The sequence below is a fragment of the Myotis lucifugus genome, unplaced genomic scaffold (genome assembly GCF_000147115.1).
Source record: "Myotis lucifugus unplaced genomic scaffold, Myoluc2.0 scaffold_51, whole genome shotgun sequence".
Taxonomy (NCBI): Eukaryota; Metazoa; Chordata; class Mammalia; order Chiroptera; family Vespertilionidae; genus Myotis; species Myotis lucifugus.
Window position 1 is genome coordinate 2,784,237 of NW_005871099.1, and position 19,635 is coordinate 2,803,871.

The window sequence follows — 19,635 nt, forward strand, 5'->3', positions numbered from 1 at the left end:
CCTGGGGGTACAGTGGGAGATAATAGGGAAAAGGGGGACATTTGTAAGACCTTCAATAATAAAGATAAATTTTAAAAACCCAAACAAACAAACAAAAAAAAGTTGTATCGTAGTCATAGCAAACAGTAAACCGCTGACTCCTCCCTGAAATTAAAAGCAAATTAGTATTTTCTTTAAAATATCAATTAAGATTTAATATCTGTGTTTGCAAGGTGACTTGTAGATCCCCACTTAAAATGGGGTGGTTGTAAGATGATTTAAATATAACCCTACTAAGCATATTTTAAAAGTATGTAATTCTGTCAGATATATTACCGTTCAAATACCAAAATGCACAAACACTTTCAACAGAATACCAAAATTTGACATTTTAATCTTTTTTCCCTGATTATAATAGAAAAAAATGGTAGAAAATTTAGAAAATACATAAAATTATTTAGCAAACCAAAACAAAACTGGACAATGTATCATAACTGATTTCCCTGATGATGCAACTATTCTTAACATTACATATTTTCTTTATTTGTCACATTTATTCTGAGATTCTGTAGATATTTATTAATAGCTATACATGTTTGCAATTTTATATTTTATTTTTTCACTTAACAGAATTATGTGTTACACATTTTCTGTGGCATTAAAAATATTTTGAAGGCCTGGCTGGTATTCTCAGTGGTTAGAGCATCGGCCCAGGGACCAAAGGGTCATGGGTTCAATTTCTGGTCAAGGGCACATACTTTGGTTGCTGCATCCCCTGCCCTAGTTGATTGGGGTTAGTGTGGGAGGCAACCAATCAATGTGTTTCTCAACTTGATGTTTCTTTCTCTTTCTCTCTCCTTCCCTCCATCCCTCTCTCCCCCCCTCAACCCTACCTTCCAATTTCTAAAAATCAATGGAAAAAGTATCCTTGGGGGAGGATTAAAAAAAACCCACACATTTGTAAACATTTTGATACATAGATTTTTTTTTGTCAGTGCATGACAATTTATTTTGGAGCCCTTAGCATGCTTCTAATTTAGCTTTTTTAAAAATATAAATAATACTGCTATAAACAATTTTATACATTTTGGAGTGTTTCACTTATAGTACAGCTATTCCATTTTGGAGTTCTTCATTTAGATTTATTGTTTAGCAATTTGAAATGTGTTGTCAAGATATTTTTCCCATGAAAATCTTATAGTTACTATTACATGATGAGTCTATATATTACCTATAATAATAAAAGCATAATATGCTAATTAGACCAGACCACCTTCCGGACGAAGCCGGGGCTGTGAGGGAAGCCCAGGTCCCGGGTGCTGGAGGGAAGCCGGTGCCGACAGCCAGGGGAAGGAAGGCCTACTCTTGCACGAATTTTGTGCATTGGGCCTCTAGTACAATATATTTATGTAATGTATTTCTTTGTCATCATATAGAAACTTGGTTGTGTACAGTTTGTGTTTTAATGTCTCTTTTCTCTGAAAATGTGTAAAAATATTATCTAGTATTCAGTGATACAGAAGCGTAATCTCATTTTGCGGCGGTAAATGTAATATGAATTATAATATCTCCTTAAGAAAAGGATGGTATAATGATTTTAAGATAATAAATATAGTTATAGCTCTCTGCATTGATTTTTCCTGGAGCTCAGTCAACCATCTGCATACGCTAGTCCTTTCCAGCAACTGTGCCTGTGCTTATCGCTCCTGTTCCAGTTCTGGTTTCGTTCTCTAGAGTGTTTGTAGCTATTTCATGTCCTTTCATTGACCAACTTAATTTTTCTGTCTTTGTTCTCTTCAACTCCATTCAAGTTTTTTAAAGTTTATACTTTCTTTTCTGACATCAAAATACAGTTTAACTCTATGACTGCATTATGAATTTACTTCAATTCTTCCTCTCCTCACCCATCTTCATTGCCTTATAAAAGATGTATTTTTATCTCTAGATCTTCTCCCTCCTACTTCATAGAAAGCATTTTTAGACATTTTATCAACATGCCAAATTGTTTTCTAATTATTTTTCTTATACTTTAATAAATCAGTTTTAGAGACCTATTTGTCTTCTTATTCTTCAGAAAGATTTTCATTTTTCTTGTTCCCCTCTAGACTCATGGAGCCAAAGTTTATTCACTAAGGGAACAACCAGATTCTCCCTGTACCCACTTTAAGCCTTCCTCAGATGAGGACTACTCATTCCTAACATGGTTTAAACCAGAAAGTCAAGCTCATGAATTGCCCTGGGCTCTACAGTCTGACCTAGGATTGCTTGTTGATTGCTTCCCATAGTCTGATAGGAAAGTTGATATGCAGTTTTTGCCAGCCTCCCTTTATCTAGCATACTTTTCAGCTAAGTCAGTGCCGAGCCTTCCTCTCATTTCAATCTACCCTATATAGCACTCAGAACAATTTTCTTAATATTTTCTTCATGTCATACATTACATTTTTCTACTCAATACACTGCAGTGATTTCTCTCTTTTTAAATGATGACTTTCATATTCATGAACCTGGCTTGCAAGGCCCACCAATAATAGACCTATTTCTCCAACCTCATCTCAATTCTTCATCTCTACCCTCTCCCGAATCTACCGGTTGCCCAAGCAATAACCTTTCCTTGAAGCCAAGATAAAAAAAATAAATTTCTTTAGCCCTGGTTAGAGCATCGGCCTGCAGACCCTTTGGGCTGAAGGGTCTCGAGTTTGATTCTTGGTCAAGGGCACATACCTCAGTTGCAGGTTCTCCCTGGCCCCGATTGGGGCACATGCAGGAGGCAACCAATTGATGTGTCTCTCTCACGTCGATGTTTCTCTCTCCCTTCCTCCCTCTCTCTCTCTCTCTCTCTCTCTCTCTCTCTCAAAAAAAAAAAAAAAATCAGTGGAAAAAAATATCCTCAGGTGAGGATTAAAAAACAACAAAAACACACATTCTTTAATGGCTCAGACCTCTATATTTGCTTATTAGCATAAGCTTCCTAAATAAACAGAAGAAAGCTAAGACAATTAAAACAGACTATCAAAAAATAAGCATCCTCCTGGCTTCTGTAGCACATGTACAAAAAATAAGGGCCCGGTTCATCCTCTTTTTAAAAACATCCGCATGTGAACTGAATTCTTGCAGAAACTAAAAACGCATTTTTAATCTTACTTTCTTCAACATTGATTCTAATTTCAGGTTCCATTTTCACACATATTACTTTCCCATTTCCCTCAACCTCTGTGTTGTGTTTTATTTTGACATTTCCAGATTTTGGCAGCAGTGCTCATCTTAGTCGGTCCATCTGTTGTTGGGCCTCTGTTAGTGGGTGTCCAACCCTGTGCCATGTCCTTTTCACATGGGGAACTCGGGGAGCTGTGGGGAGAGCAGCACCTGCTCCCAGTGTTTGATTATCTCCCCAGACTGTGTACTTGCATGAAAACAAATGGGAGCTGGTGCTAGAACACTGCCAGGTTCCTGCACTTTTAAAAAGGAGATAGACATAAGAATGTGTAGTGCTGCAAAACTGAAGAGTGTGCGAAGAACAATTGCCTGAAGGAAATGATTTTTTAACCATGGCCGTGATAAAAAGCATATGTTCTTTGGGAGTACTAGCTAACAAAACAGTTTCTGAAGGACAGGCAAAACTTGGCTAATAACCTCTGATGAAGTTATTATTGTCACCAGTTTTATGTGAGAAAAGAAAGGGCCTCTGAGCAAGTAAACTGAAAAATGAAAAACATTTAACCATGAGAGAGAAAATCTATTCACTTACCTTCTACTTCTGAATGCATGTGGTGGGGCTTACAGATGGACAGTTTTATTCATAAGGAAGGAGAGTCATTCTAGGAGTTTGTCATACACAGACTTGTATTTCATGAACATTGTTTGGACAGCAATATGTAGCTAACAAGATTTTTGATTCTACCTCAGGGATTTGGATAGAAAGGCCAGTGCTGACTCAGTGGCCGGAGATTGGTGGCCTGAGATTGGTGGCCCACGTTCAGTACTTCAGTATCAGCTAAGTAGCTTGGGTTCTGATCAAGCCCTAATTTATAGACTTCCAGGATCCAGAGAAAAATGTCTTTAATTTTTTAAGTAGCATTTTCCACTTACAAATATATAATTAATATTAATTGCAGAAAATGTAGAAAATAAACAGGAGCAAAGCAAATAAAATCGAAATACTCTATAACTCTGCACTTATAATTAGCTACTGTTAATAATTTTGGCAAATATTCCTGCAGTAATTTTTCTATTTATATACATATATATATATATACACACACATAATTACATGTAAGATTTTCAACAAAAGTAGATAAATATAATAGCTTTTATCATTGTTATTCTTTTCCCAACATATATAATTATGCACAATTTTATGACATGCATTTTTTCTAAAATATAATTAGTATTTTATTATAAAAGTGATAAAATGCTCATAAAAATAGAATCTTCTTTTAAGCAAAAATGAGATGATTAGAATCATCAATTTCTCCTCCTGAAGATAATGAGAAATATATTTCATTTTTTCTTCTATGTTGGATTCTGTCAATCAGCATTTGAGTGCGCTAAAGATTTTTACATGTTGAACTAAACTATAACAAATATGTATAGTATCCATTATTTATCAGATATGGTTCTAAGAACTCTACATATGTCGTGTGTGTCTGTGTGTGTGTGTGTGTGTATGTGTGTGTGTGTGTGTTTTCACAAAACCTCTGATGAAGTCATTATTGTCACCAGTTTTAAAATGAAGTCATTGAGGCACAGAAAGATTAAGTAACTTATATAAATCCACACAGCTAGGAACTAGCAGAGCCTGTCTCCAAATCCGGGTTATCTGTTTTCAGATTTTATGGCCTTGAATTTATATTCATTTCATGCAGTGATTTATTTCCACTTACCCTTCACCATGAAACTTCTCTAAAGGGTTACTTATATTTTATGCTTGCATTTCCCATATCCCAACCACTCTTATATCAATTTACCAAAACAATTGATTCTTGCTAGTCTCTAATAAATTTCGGGAATCCAGTTTATTTGCACCATCAACCCACACAGGGCAAGGACTGCTTCTTCTCACTCTCTTTTTCTTGGTTTATTTGCCTTTTTTTTGTTGTTGTTAATTCTAACCAGAAGATAGTTTTCCATTGATTTTTAGAGAGTGGAAAAGGGGAGGGTGTGAGAGAGAAACAGAGAAACATCAATGTGAGAGAGATATATCGATTCATTGCCTCCTGCACAAGCCCGGACCAGGACTGGGGATCCAGCCTACAATCTCAGTATGTGCCCTTGACTGGGAACCGAATCCATGAACCTTTGGTGCATACGCCAACATGCTCTAACCACTTGGAAACACAGGCCAAGGGTTTTTTTCTTGGTTTCCATGGTTCATGCTTCTTTTTCTGTTCTACCTATGACTTTCCCTGCTCATTCTCAGACTCTGATGTTAGGTCATTACCTTCAACCAAGCTTCCGAATGTTATACAGCTTCAGGGTTTGGCTATAGCTCCTCATGTCTTCTTACTCTATATCCTTTTCTTTGGATTTCATCAATTTCCATAGCTTAAAACATTATAGATTTGCTGTTACTCCCAAATGTGTATCTCTGTATCATATCTCTTTTCTGAGCTTCCGACCCATAGGTACAATTAACTCAGCATCATCACTTGATACATTAAAGAATTTCTTTAAAATATTGGATATTCAAATATCTCCTTCTCCCTGTTGTTCCTATCTTAGTAAATGATATAACAATCCAGCCAGAAATTCGTGGCAGAAATTTGGGAGTGATCTTCATACCTCTCTCTCCAGAGAGAGAGAGATAGAGATAGATAGGAGGGAGGGAAGGAGAGAGGGAGGTAGTTAGGAAGATATTAGGAAAATGAACACTATTTTATTCTTATCCATGCAAATAAATATATATTTTGCATAAATATAAATATATATTCATTTGCATATATATATTTATAAAAAGAAACTAAGCCTCTGATTTTCATTAATAAGTTTGATAAAATTGTGTTCATGTAATATTCAGAGGTATTTGAAATAATTCATTTGTGTATTTATATATTATTTATGTAATGGTATTTAAAATACCAAACACTCTGAGATTACTTTTTAGTTTAGAAAAATACATATGAACTGTGATGAGAAAGTGGCTAGAAAAATTATCCTGATTTAGTCAATAAAGAATTGACTGAAAAAGAATATCAATTAGGAGTATGCAATTATAATCTAAATATAGCTTTAATCCCTGGTGTAAAATACAAGACTTTAGTTGGCATGTTTCTATTATAGAAATTTCTGTTAATGTAATTTACATTATATAGAAACTTACATTTAAAGATTCTACTGAATGAAACAGAGACTTCATGTGGGTGTATAGGGGTGTGAGGGTCTTAGAGAAATAAGCAGAGACATAAAAGAAGAGATGAGTAGGGACAGAACCACTGATCAATTTAGACCTAAGAGTGATAATGATAACTTCAGTACAAGTTCCTAACAGTATCCAATATTCCATTAGAATTTGTGATTGATTCCTACCCTTCACATTCAGTAATTCCTTTAAAATTAAATGCCTTTTTTTCTTAGTTTTTATATGAGTCGTTATGTTCTAATATACTCTGATATAATTCTTATAACTACATATAAATTAAAGGAGGATGAACCCCAATATTTCAATTATGTATTTTGGATATGAGTTAGTTTTGTTTCAATGCTTGTAAAGGGAACAAAAATACTGAGGAAGTGTATATTCAAGTCAAAAAGAGTATGATAAGAAAAAGAGTCGACACACATTCACTTTTAAGAAGCAAGGAATAAGAATAGAAAGTTTATAAGTACATTATTGCATATAGTTGCACAGTGCAGTCTCATGAGTGATCACAGATTTCTAATATCCTAATTGTGTAGTCTGAACAACTGATTTTGTAATCTGAAAAAAGAACGCATGAACTGTGATTTCAGTCTTTTTCCCTTTCAAGGACAAAAGGAAATAATTTAGACATTTAATAAGCAAAAAATGATTTTCAGGATGTAAATTGAATTGTAAGAGTGCATGGGCCTTCAATAAACAGAACACCCTAATGCTAAGACTGTAAGTGACATTGATAAAGAGAACACCCTAATGCTAAGATCAAAGTGACAATTTGCACATAACATTGCTCCCAATTTTGGGTTCTGTCAATGAGTTATAGTGATTTCTAAGAAGATTATTAGTGTAATTATTTCTCAGCTTAAAAAAATAACATTCTGAATAATAATCAAATAAACAGAAAAACAAAAACCCATGTAAAAATTTTATTGTTGACTCAAAATCTTAATAGTAAGCAGGAAACTCAATGGTATTATACTAGTAGTACCAATTCCTTGACTGCTAGCTTTTTCTTTACAGAATTTTGAGTAGGGGCACCCAAGTCTCTGCTTAAATACCTCATTGATGGAAGTTATATAAACTTCAAAAATCAGTCCAGTTGGTCTTTTAATGAAAGTTCTTGTGAAAATGCTATTAAGATTTTTCAAATACAAATATGCATGCTGTGTAGGTTTTGCAACCATAGCTTTCCTTTCATTTTAAGTCTAATGGCAAATTTCAACCTGCTGTAGGTCTTATTATCATGCTTCAGAAAAGATACTTGGAAAAATAAATAGGCAAGCCTGAAGTTCTCAGATTTTCCTTAATGGTATTGTTGCTATAGTTACAGCTGAAATGTTACATAAAGCAAATTGCTTATTGATGGAAAAATGCTGAGTAGCACAGCAGCATCCTTTTTCTGTGTTTTTATTGCCTTCATTTCCCACTCTCCACTTAAGATTAATGGATTTTTGGAGGTTTATTTTGTTTGGAACAAGCCCTGATTATTTAATTTTAAAATGAATACATTTTATTAACATGTACTAGCTGACAATTGAATATGTTCTAGTATGTTTGATCAAAGTGGGGTTACAGTTTTTATAAACTAACAGAATTTTTCCTACTTGGATGAATATTGATATACTGGTTATTAATATTAAAACTTTGAATAAAATGTTTTTGATTTTACAGAGTCTTCTGCATTTATTTAATACATTAAAAATCTAGATGAAGTATAAACTTTTTAAAAAATACATATTTTTATTGATTTCAGAGAGGAAGGGAAAGGGGGGGAGAGAGAGAGAGAACATCGATGATGAGAGAGAATCATTGATCGGCTGCCTCCTGCATGCCCCACACTAGGGATCAAGCCTGCAACCCAGGCATGTGCCCTTGACCGGGATTGAACCTGGGACCCTTCAGTCTGCAGGCCAATGCTCTATCCACTGAGCCAAACCGGCTAAGGCTGAAATATAAACTTTTATTATGTTTTGTACTATCAAGATACTAAGAGTATACTAAAAGTAATATCTATTTTAAAAACAAATAAAAACAAATAGAAATGGTCTGAGAGCATCCATATTGATGACTAGTATGTTAAAAAGCCTACATAAGCATTTATATTTTGTAATTTTCTATGTAGTAAACTAAGTAAATAATAGAAATGCGCTCAGTATATACACATATATACATATATAATACATTATACATAATTTATAGTGTATATTTTTTATTGCCTAACTGACTGTCTTTATTTCAAAGAGAAAACCATAACTTGATATATAACTATAAGGCAAAATACGAATAGTCATGTGTTTCACAATTGCAAGTGTTACATAATGGTATGTCTGGTAAAATCTTTTCAGCTAGTGAAAATCATATATGGCAATGGTTTATTAAGCACTGAATTCTTATATAATTTAAAGAATCTTGATTAATTTATCTTCAGATTGCCACTGGACTAGAAACATTATGAGTATTTAATGGTATAGCTATTGAGGAATTAAAAGTACAGATAATATTTTTGGACCTAGTTATATAATACATCTTAATTAAATTCCTGACTATATTGATAAAAAAAATCTTTGGGATTATTTTTTGGTAAAGAATGCAAAAAAAAGTGAACCACAGATTTTTACATCTTCTTAGGTGTTTACAGAGCATTTCCCAAATTATTTTTGTGAAGCCGGTCAAGGGCATGTACCTGGGTTGCGGGCACATCCCCAGTGGGAGATGTGCAGGAGGCAGCTGATCGATGTTTCTCTCTCATCGATGTTTCTAACTCTCTATCTCTCTCCCTTCCTCTCTGTAAAAAATCAATAAAATATATTTAAAAAAAAAAAGAATGCAAAAAAAAGTGAACCACAGATTTTTACATCTTCTTAGGTGTTTACAGAGCATTTCCCAAATTATTTTTGTGAAGCAAATTATTCCAGTAATTGTGTTTGTATTTAGTGATGTATGATAATGACAATGAGTTTTGTTGTCCAAAATGAAATTTCATTTTTACTCGTGTTGGTCCATTTTTCTTTTCTCATTTCCACTTTAGATTTTACTGTTGCCTCTGAGTTTTTCTACCCTCGCAATAAAAAAAAAAATTAAATGTACATGTTTAAAGAAATATAAAATTTTGGTGTTACTATAAGTTTTGTTCTCTTTCAGTTCTTTATTGATACTAAAACATCCTTGTTGATTATGTTGGCATTCTAATTTTGGTTCTAGGGCTGCAGAAAGAAGAGACACATATTTGAGACCATCCATTCAACATTTCTGATTGGTGAAAAAATACACTTGTGAGACTCATGATGTATTAAATCTATGTTCTAAATGGATTCATCAGACAATCCTGTTAAATCCATTGCATTCTTTTTATTTTCCTTATTTTTTGAGGCAAATTATTAGTATACTTATTTTTACTCATGTCCTAATCTTCCTACTTTGATGTGCATTCCTTGATGGAATAAGTATTACAAATACACTTTCCTAATGCTATGTGTACACCATAGATAGAAATAGAAAGAAATATACAGAATCCTATATAATAAAAGCCTAATATGCTAAGTGTCCAGTTGACTGGTTGACCATTTAACCAATCAAAGCATAATATACTAATGATATGCTAATGCCACTCAACTGCTAGCTATGACGTGCACTGACCACCAGGGGGCAGACAGTCGACCAGTCGACCATCGCTATGACATGTGCTGACCACCAGGGGGCAGACGCTCCAACTGGTAGATTAGCTTGCTGCTGGGGTCCGGCCAACTGGGACTGAGCGAGATGGGCTGGACACACCCTGGAGCCCTCCCGTGGTCCCTCCCCGGCTGGCCAACCTCCTGTGTCCTTACCTGGCCCCAATTGTGCACCGGTGGGGTCCCTTGGGCTGTCTGCGCCCTCTTGCAATCTGAGACCCCTCAGGGTATTTCGGAGAGCCAATTTCGGCCCCATCCAGCAGGCCAGGCTGAGGGACCCTCCACTGGTGCACGAATTTCTGCACCAGGCCTCTAGTAATTACATAGTTGTCATAGTTATTTGTAACATAATAAGAATAGTAACCTCAGTTTCCAGATTAATTTTGGTGAAAGTAAAAAAAAAATTAGGCTTTGCCTTGTAGTTTTACTCAAAATGCAAGTCAATCATGCAACCAAGAGACCAAGTAAAGCAACATCATGTTAAAAATATTACAAAATAGCAATGATTAAAAATATTAAGTTTAAATGAATATGTACGAGATATCAAGCAAAACATGAATTTGAAGTAGCCAATGAAACTGTAAGGATAAATTCTGTTTCTTTTAGATTGGCACTATTGCCTTCTCTTTGCCTTGAGACCTTAGTAGTGTGTGGGTTATCACTGCTTGTATGTTTATTAAGCATTATTTTAAATCAGGAGAATGAAGTGTTTAGTAATAGATTAATTAGAACATACCTTTTTCCTATCTGAACTTCAAATGTGTGAAAATACTGAATATACTATCTTGAAATAGTCACTGTGTTAATTTCCTCAACATACCTTTTAACAAGAGTTGTGTGCCACTGTGGTATAATATACTGAAAGTAGCAAGAGAGGAGAATTTTGTAAGAATAATATTTCTCCAAAACTCAGATAAAATAATCATATTTTAAATTGACAAGAATTGCCAATGAACACAGACACAAGGGGGGTAAGGGCATGTGTGGGGGACAGTGGGTAGGGTGGCCAGGGAGAGGTCAATGGGAGAATAGAGACATATGAAATACTTTAAATAATAAAGAATTAAAAAAAAAGAATTGCCAATGTAATTAAACCTGTATTCTTGGTATACTAAAAATCTTCTTGTTTACATTAGGATATGCCCTGGACGGAAATGGTTAACACACACCTGAATTTGGATTTTAGAATCCATTTCACAAAATGGCACAGTGATACAGCTCTTTGTGTCTGTTTTGTTTTTTAAAATATCAGGTTCTGAATGAAGATTTCTTAAATGTGGCTCAACCAAGTTTTTAAACCCACAGCAGAGATTAACATTGATTTTCTGTAAATAATATGCAAGTATCTCCTCCAGGGACAATTCTGCACATGGGCTGGAGCTTTTAGTAGTTGACATAAGGGATCAAATCAGGTTTTTTTCCCCCTAAGACTTTTATATTAAAAAGCCACAATTCACTTCAGAGCTGCTTAAGAAGGAAATTAAGAAGGGAATTGGTACTGGATGATCATACACACAAAGAGCAAATTAATCCATAATACATACTAATGTTTTGTAGACAGCATTTTCCTGAAGTTAAATATTTGACTTTTGTCTTTACTCTTTTAGATCAGCAAATAAGAATTATAGTGGCTTACAGATTTCAAAAGAGTCATTATAAAGCAACCTTTTTTATGTCTCTAAAGAAATTGGAAGCTGTAGTAAGAAATGAAACTTAATATATCTGATAATATCTTAGAACAGTAAGTGATTTTTGTCTCTAAATAATTTAAGTTATGCAACTGAAAAGAGTGATGTAGTAGTATGAAAAGCATTTTGAAATTGAACTTTGCAGAAGACAGTGAAACATATGAATGCAATACTATTTTGTATGAACTTCCAATTGTGTACTTTACAGAATAAGAACTCATTAAATGGTAACAATTAGAAGCTATACATATAGCTTTTACTTTGTACATGATAGCAAGTATAATGTAAGAAAAAGCACAATGTACATCAGTAAGGGAAGAATTCTATAATAATATTAGTCGAATATAATCTGTCTCCCTTATAATTATTTGTACATATTTTGAGAGAGTTTTCAGTCCTCAGTTTGCAAAAGAATTAACCAACAATTTATTAAAAGGGCAGATCCACCTTCTTCTATGCCAGGATCCTGCTAAAATAGTTTTGATGTAGTTCCCATGAATTTGCATGTCCTCACCATAGTTTGGCAAAGGTAGCCCATGAATTATACTGAGGAGCAGAGATATAAGGAACTGTTTTGGTTAGCAATTCAAAAAACTGTGGGGGTAAAGATACCAAACAGTTGGAGCCTGTGAATGTGTCTTGCTCAACTGCATGAGAAGTGTGAATGTTATTAAAAATGAAATTTTATTTTAATCCTATAGCACATAGAGAATTATGCCTAAGTGATTCTTGAAAAATCTCCATGTACTTTGTAAAGTTCTACTGTGGTACATAGAGCTACCTTTGACCAAAGTCAAGAGATACGCGACTATAGGCTAAATTAAAAAAAAATCTTGATTAATTGGTGATTAAATGAAAATTACTATGAAATTTAATAGTTCTATTTGGAGCAAATGCAGATTTTTCACACACAGAAAAAGGAAAAAGAGAGGGTATTTTCCTGGGTCCATCTTTATTGTTAAAGATTTATTTTCTTTTTTATAGTGAGGAGAGTAAATTAGTCATCTTTAAGGATCCCTCATCTTTTTTTATTTCAGATAGTCTTTTTGCAGTCTTCTTTAAAATCACTGTTTCACTGATTTAGAAAACAGTGATCCAATTCTCCATATACAAAATAGAATTAGAAATTGTGATTTAACCTTGGTAAATGCAGTGTGACAAATACATGATCATATAATTAATCTGTTTAATGCTGTTTTATTTGCAGATTCATGAATGGCTTTGTTTAAATTGCCAAACCCAGAGAGCGATGTCAGGGCAGCTTGGAGACATGGGCAAAATGCCTCCTGCACCATCAGGGCCAAAAGCCTCTCCTATGCCTTTCCCTACAGAACAATCACCTCAGAAAACTGCAATGCCTGGTCAAGGAAAAGTTAAAAAGAAGGAACAAGAAGGAAAAACAGAAGGTGAAAAAATCATACCAGAAAAAGTAAAAGAAACACCTTTATTTGAAAAAATGCTTCCCAAGGTAACCACAGATAAAAAACAAGAAGAGCGTAAACAAGAAAAAGACCAAGCTTTAGCCCCTCAAGAAAAAAAGGCAACCCCTGAAGATAAAAAACCACCTCCTGAAGAGGAAAAACCAACCACTCAAGAAAAACAGCCACCTCCTGAAGAAAAAAAGGCAACCACTGAAGAAAAAAAACCACCTCCTGAAGAGGAAGAACCAACCACTGAAGAAAAACAGCCACCTCCTGAAGAAAAAAAGGCAACCACTGAAGGAAAAAAACCACCTCCTGAAGAGAAAAAACCAACCACTGAGGACAAAAAGCCACCTCCAGAAGAAAAAAAGCCACCTCCTAAAGACAAAAAGCCAACCCCTGAAGACAAAAAGTTTCCTCCAGGAGCAAAAACATCAGCTCTAGAGGAGGAACAGAAACAGACTTTACTTAAAACTCAAGTACAAGTTGCTGAAGAAACGCCTGAAGACAGAGTGGCTCCTCAGGCAGTGCAAGAAAAGAAACCATCACCAATGAAGATGGAGGATGTACCGCCTGGGATGCTCCAGACATTGCCTGAGGGAGATGATGGGGCAACTCAAAAAATAAAAGATCAGCCACAGGAAGTATGTGCAGCGAAGCCTGATCAGGTGGAACCTGGGAAAGAAAAAACAGTAAGTTATGTTTTCTTAACTTTGCACAGTCTTATGTATATAATTTACTAATTTTTACCTAAGTACCTAGAGTGCTTAATGGTAATTATATAAGGAAAATCCTTTGATTAATTTTTTTTCAGAAAAGTGTAACAGTTGTTTGCTAAAATGAAGAACTTTTTTTTGACAGCTTAAAGCATAGATATAAAATTTATTTTTCTAGCTTTTATGTCTATCAGATAATTTATCCACATCCTATAGAGTGATAAAGAAACGTTTCTTACCATTTTAAGTTATTCCTTTTTCTCTCCACTATGAACATAAAATCAGTATCCTCTTTTAATATGAAATATGTGTGTTTTTAAGTTTCTATTCCCTTATCCACTTGGTTAATTAAGAGTCAACAAGTTCCTTTCAAGTTGTGTTCAACCATAAAATTATATAATTGTGATTGCAAAAAGAGTGGAAACATTTAAGACAAATGAACAAAAGTTCATTTTAGTATTTAGTATGATTTTAATTAATGTATTCTGTTTGTGGTTTTGCTCAATGTGTTTAATATTGAAGGGTTATTTATAACCCAAGCACAATCTCCAATAATATATATATATACTTTTTTCTTTTTCTTTAGTAGAAACTTTTAAGAGTGCCCCATCTTAACCAATATTTACAAAAGCAATAATATCAATTTTAGAAGAACTATGATTTTTCAGATTACAGGAAATCTTACATTATATCTGGTTGAATAAATTTATTTATTTTATTTTTATTTTATTTTTTTCCCATCACCATTTATCTCCCGTATACCCATCTCCACCTCCACTGACCCCTTCCCCTACCCTCTGTAATCACCACTCTGTTATTCCTGTCCATGAGTTGTTGTTTTTTTTCTCTTTACCCCCTTCTTTTTTGCTCGGTCCCTCCACCTTCTGGATGCTAGCAATGACTTGCAGGAAAATGAAATGATTTATTAGTATTAAAATGATAAATCTAATTAGAACCTATAGTCCATCCAGACTCTGGTTCAGTTGTTCTGTTTTGTTGTTAAAATTTTTTTAACACATGGTTATTAACCTACCTTTGGTATGTGATGTATATCTCAATAAATAAATTTTGATCTCCCTTTGTTATATAAATGAGTTTATTAAAGTCAGAGAAAGTAGATGCTTATTTATGTATTCCTTACTCTAATATCCGAATCAGCCACCACCTCCACCACCCATAGCTTCTAGCTAACCACTTGCAGAGCTTGATGCTTTTCACCATGTTTCCCTTTGTGAAACTATCCTTTTCTTTCATGGCTCTTCCCTTAATGTTCTCTCTTTGCCTTTCCGATCATCCCTCCTGAGCTTTTTATTGTGACTATTACTTTCTCTTTCCCAATCTCCATACCATGAGGTTTCTTGTTTTCTTTCGAGTTCTGTCTTTTCTCCTAGTGAAGTCACATGGACAATTCCTAAATCCACTTGTGTACTTTGCCCCTCTTTTAATTGTCAGACCTGCATTTTAAAATACTCAATAGATTGTCCCACTTCAAAGCCTGATTGCAAGCTGGAAGTCTGTATACAGGCAGTTTCTGCTTCTGACTTTTCTATTTCTGATAAAAGCACCACCATTCACCCTGTCTCTAATTTCCCAGGATGAGTGATCTGAGATTTCTTCTACATGCTCTTTGCTCTCCACATCCAGTTTATCACACTCCAGTTCATTAGCTCCTATTCCTAAGGACACTATCCTATGCATGGCCTTCCTGACCTTTCACCGGTGATTTAAATAATCTCTTACTGGTCACCATGCCTTCCGTTTCTCCCTTCTCCAGTATATACTCATCAGGTGATTATGATTTTACAGGGTTTGGACAGTTTAACTCTATTGCTCACATACACCTACTGATTCTCTGTTGCTTGTTAAATACAATCTGAATAATGTGTCCTAATGTTTTGTTAATGCACTAGTTTTTATATTATTTTGCACCTTTATCACTTTCTATCATTTTTTTATCCTTACTTTTTCTTTATTTTATAACCTCAATATATACATCTGAATATATATACTTATTTTATTTCTAAATTAAGTGTATATACTAAGTTACTAATTTATTATTTACTATATAAAATATTGACAAATAAATAAAATAAAAATCAGTGAAATAAACAAAAATTATTTTATTATATGTATTTAAATGTAGATACTTTTGACCACATTAAAATTTGATTAAAGATAGTGTTTTATAGAGAGCATTGATTGACTGTGCTTCAATATTTTAGAAAATCTGGGTCTGAAATATTTTGATAGAGTTATTTGAAATTGAACTTCTAAGTTAAGCTTATTTTTATATTTTGATATTTAGTTTTAATGGCTATTATAACAACAACAACAAAAGATAACCCACAAGCATATACCAGAATTGGAAGAAGTGGATCAAAGATTGTACTTGCCAAATCTTGCTGTTTTCTAAGTTTGAAATTGAAAACAAAATTTTTCCTTAATTGTAGAAATTCCACAAATAAATGTTAATCTTCCTCGATACCAATTATCAGAAAATAAGGTGTTTTAAAATATTTTATTAACAAATGTTTTTGAAGCGCACCAGAGTTCTTTATCTGAAAGATTTATAAACAGAATAAAATATTCTCTGCAAAGTTTGTTAAATGAGCAGATCTGAAAGCCTTTAAGAATGACATGCCATTTCATATAGCATAACCACATAATTTCCAAAAATCTATATCTTCAAAGGAGTGTTTTCACATATAATTTTTTTGAAGAGACAGCTATTGTTTATTTTTTTCCTAATTAAAGGAAGCATATTGCTGATAACCAAAAGGTAGCATGTTGCTGATAACCAAGGTTTACTTTCTTCCTAAATATCTAATAAGTAGTATATTGCTGATAACCACTTGTCATCACCCAAAAGTTGGGCAAATTTTCAATTCTTCTACTTTTGTTAAAAAGGAATTAAATCTTCACATTTACAACTTTTCAAATTAATTTCCTGTGAGGTAATCAGTAAACCTCTGTGGCTAAAATACATAGTTATTCTCTAAATTAGTACAAAATATTAAAGATATACTTCAAAATATAAAGGTCTCAGTAGTATACAACGTGTACTACATCTGTAGAATCATAAGACACTCTCTGCATTTCTAGCTTACTTGTAACTGGTAGAAGTAAATGAATTTTATATGTACTGCTATCTCTATAATCTTACCCTTTAAAAAAATAATTTCAGTCAGAAAAGCTATTCTTTAGTAATTAATATGTAGGTTTTTTTATTTTTTGTTTTTTAATGTTTTCATTGATTTTTAGAGAGCGAGGAAAGGAGAGAGAGAGAGAGAGAGAGAGAGAAACATTGATGAGAGAGAAACATCAACATCAGTTGGCTGTCTCCTGCACACCACACCCCCTACTGGGGATTGAGCCCTGATCTGGAATCAATCAGTGACCTCCTGAGGTCAGTGCTCAACCACTGAGCCACACCAGCCAGGCTAATATGTAGTTTTTTACTTAAAAACATATATACCTTTGTTATACAAATCCCTCAATATGGAGGCTATCTTCATTGGTATATCATTTCTTTGTGTCTCACAATAGTACTTTTTAAAGAATTTTATTGAAACAGAATTATTGAACATTATAAACTGAACATGTTTTTATTATTATATAACCTTTTGTTACTTTGCTCTAATAAGATTTCCCCAAACCTTCCAGTTATTTTTTTTTGTTTCTTCTAATAATATTTGCTAATGAAGACATGCAGTTTGATTTGTCACCATATTAGTTTCTACATATTACTTTAGCTATTTTTACATGGCAGAAAAAACAACTTTTACCAAATGACATATGACCTTTTTTCTTACATTATTCAGTAAGAAAATGCATATGAATATTATATCTTTATTACTCAATTTACTAAAAATTTATAAAGTACTAGAATACTTATTTGCTGAAAGTAATGTGAGTTTCTGATCCTGTCATAATATTACTTACTATAATGCAGAACACATTGTGTGTGTAGGCAATGTGTTATTAGCAATAATAGATGTAAATACAGTTATTGAATAGTTTTCTGGTACCATCAAACATTTTTGGCCAACTTGTGTCAGAACTGATTCAACTTGGTTATCATTGCTTTTACCTTGTAAAGTTGCTGATGAAAAGCTTATAACAATATGGAGTGTAAGCTTCTTTATTACTGTGCTTTATGTTTCTTACATTATTAGTATTATCCTTAACACATGCTTTTTTTGTGAAAATAGTTTTAAAGAATATTTTTTAACACTTAACTATTACAGAAAAGGTGGTTTAGTTGAAACTGGGTAATACAAGTCACAAACCTGCCTAACAACAACAAAAAATAAGCTGTTATATAAAGGTGAGCAAATGAAATGACTGCCTCACTATATCTTTTCCTTACAGTATAACTTCCAGTTTTCTCCCAGGATTCTCACAGACCATGTGACCAACTAACATGAGAAACAAATAAATAGTGGTGTCAGTCTTTTCATTAAAGTTAGCAAAATATAACTTTAGATTGAAATTACAATAAAAATCTTAATGTTTCCTTCTTATAGTCCATTAGATAATTTGGTATACTTGCCCAGGTTTCTGTATCCCACCGTCAAGGCTACTGACTTAACAGTTGAGCTTGGCTTTTTCAGCACTCGCAAGTATGGCTGCAGTATAACTTCAAACAACCTAATATTGCCCACAAGTAAGAAACAGAAAACCAGTCAGTAGGCCTTTGTGTAACTCCTGAATGTAACTTGTGTGCTCTCCCTCCTGAACCTGTACTTAGTCCTTCTCTGTGCCCTGATAGTGCACCCTACCATCAGCCCTATTAGAAAAGTCCCACCTGGGCCTCTAGGCCACTCCTCTCCCTAGGGGCACAAACTTTAGCTGCTCAACTCCCCATATTGATCAGCTTTAAGTTAGCTTTTGTTGGAAACAAAAATAATACTCTTAACTTACCTGTTACTATATTCTGTGTACTATGTTAAGTTCATTCTCTATCATTTAACCCACATAATTAATGATAAGGTAAATATCATAGCTGTGTTAAAGAGGGGTAAGCTCTAGGAAACAGCAAAGCTAAGATTCTAGTCCAGTTCTCATTACAAAGGCTGAGTTTCTCAAACACTATACACAATGCTTCTTTCTTTTTTTAAAATTGTTGATAGTATTACAGATGTCCCCAATTCCCTCTTCCCTTGGCCCCTCTCTTCCCAGCCCCTGCCCCATCCATGTCGTCACCACTATTGTCTGTGTTCCTTGTTTATGCATATCTATATATATATAAAAGTGTAAGCGACCATTACAACCGGACGATCAGATGACTGGACGATCAGACGACCGGCCGGTAGCTATGGAGTGTACTGACCACCAGGGGGCAGATGCTCAATGCAAGAGCTTCCCCCTGGTGGTCAGTGCGCTCCCACAGCCAACCTCCCATGGCCAGCCAACCTCTGCCGTCCCTCCCCCGGGCTGGGTGAGACAGCCCCGATCATATAAAGTCTTTGGTTAATCTCTTTCTGTCCCCCACTCCCCTGAGATATTTCAGTCTGTTCCATGCATCCATGCCTCTGGGCCTGTTTTGTCCATCGGTTTAATATAGTCATTAGATTTCACATATAAGTGAGATCATTTGATATTTGTCTTTCCCTGACTGACTTATTTCAATCTGCATAATATTCTCCAGGTCCATCCATGCTGTTGCAAAGGGTAAGAAACACAATGCTTCTTTTTTTGATACTTTTAACATACTGCCTTTTCATTATTATACTTATTTATATCTCTTGGCAGCACCCACTATAATCCCAAACACTTCGTGTAATTTTTTACTTTGTTAATATGTTT

The 19,635-nt window shown here is 34.2% G+C and overlaps 1 protein-coding gene across 1 annotated transcript in view; it reads left to right on the forward strand.

Annotated features, from left to right (window-relative positions):
* The window catches only part of PCLO (piccolo presynaptic cytomatrix protein), a 274,100-nt gene that overhangs the window by 102,873 nt on the left and 151,592 nt on the right, over nt 1–19,635 (forward strand). The window contains 1 exon segment of the mRNA XM_014455816.2: nt 12,898–13,803. Within this exon segment, the coding sequence (XP_014311302.1) occupies nt 12,898–13,803 (906 nt within the window).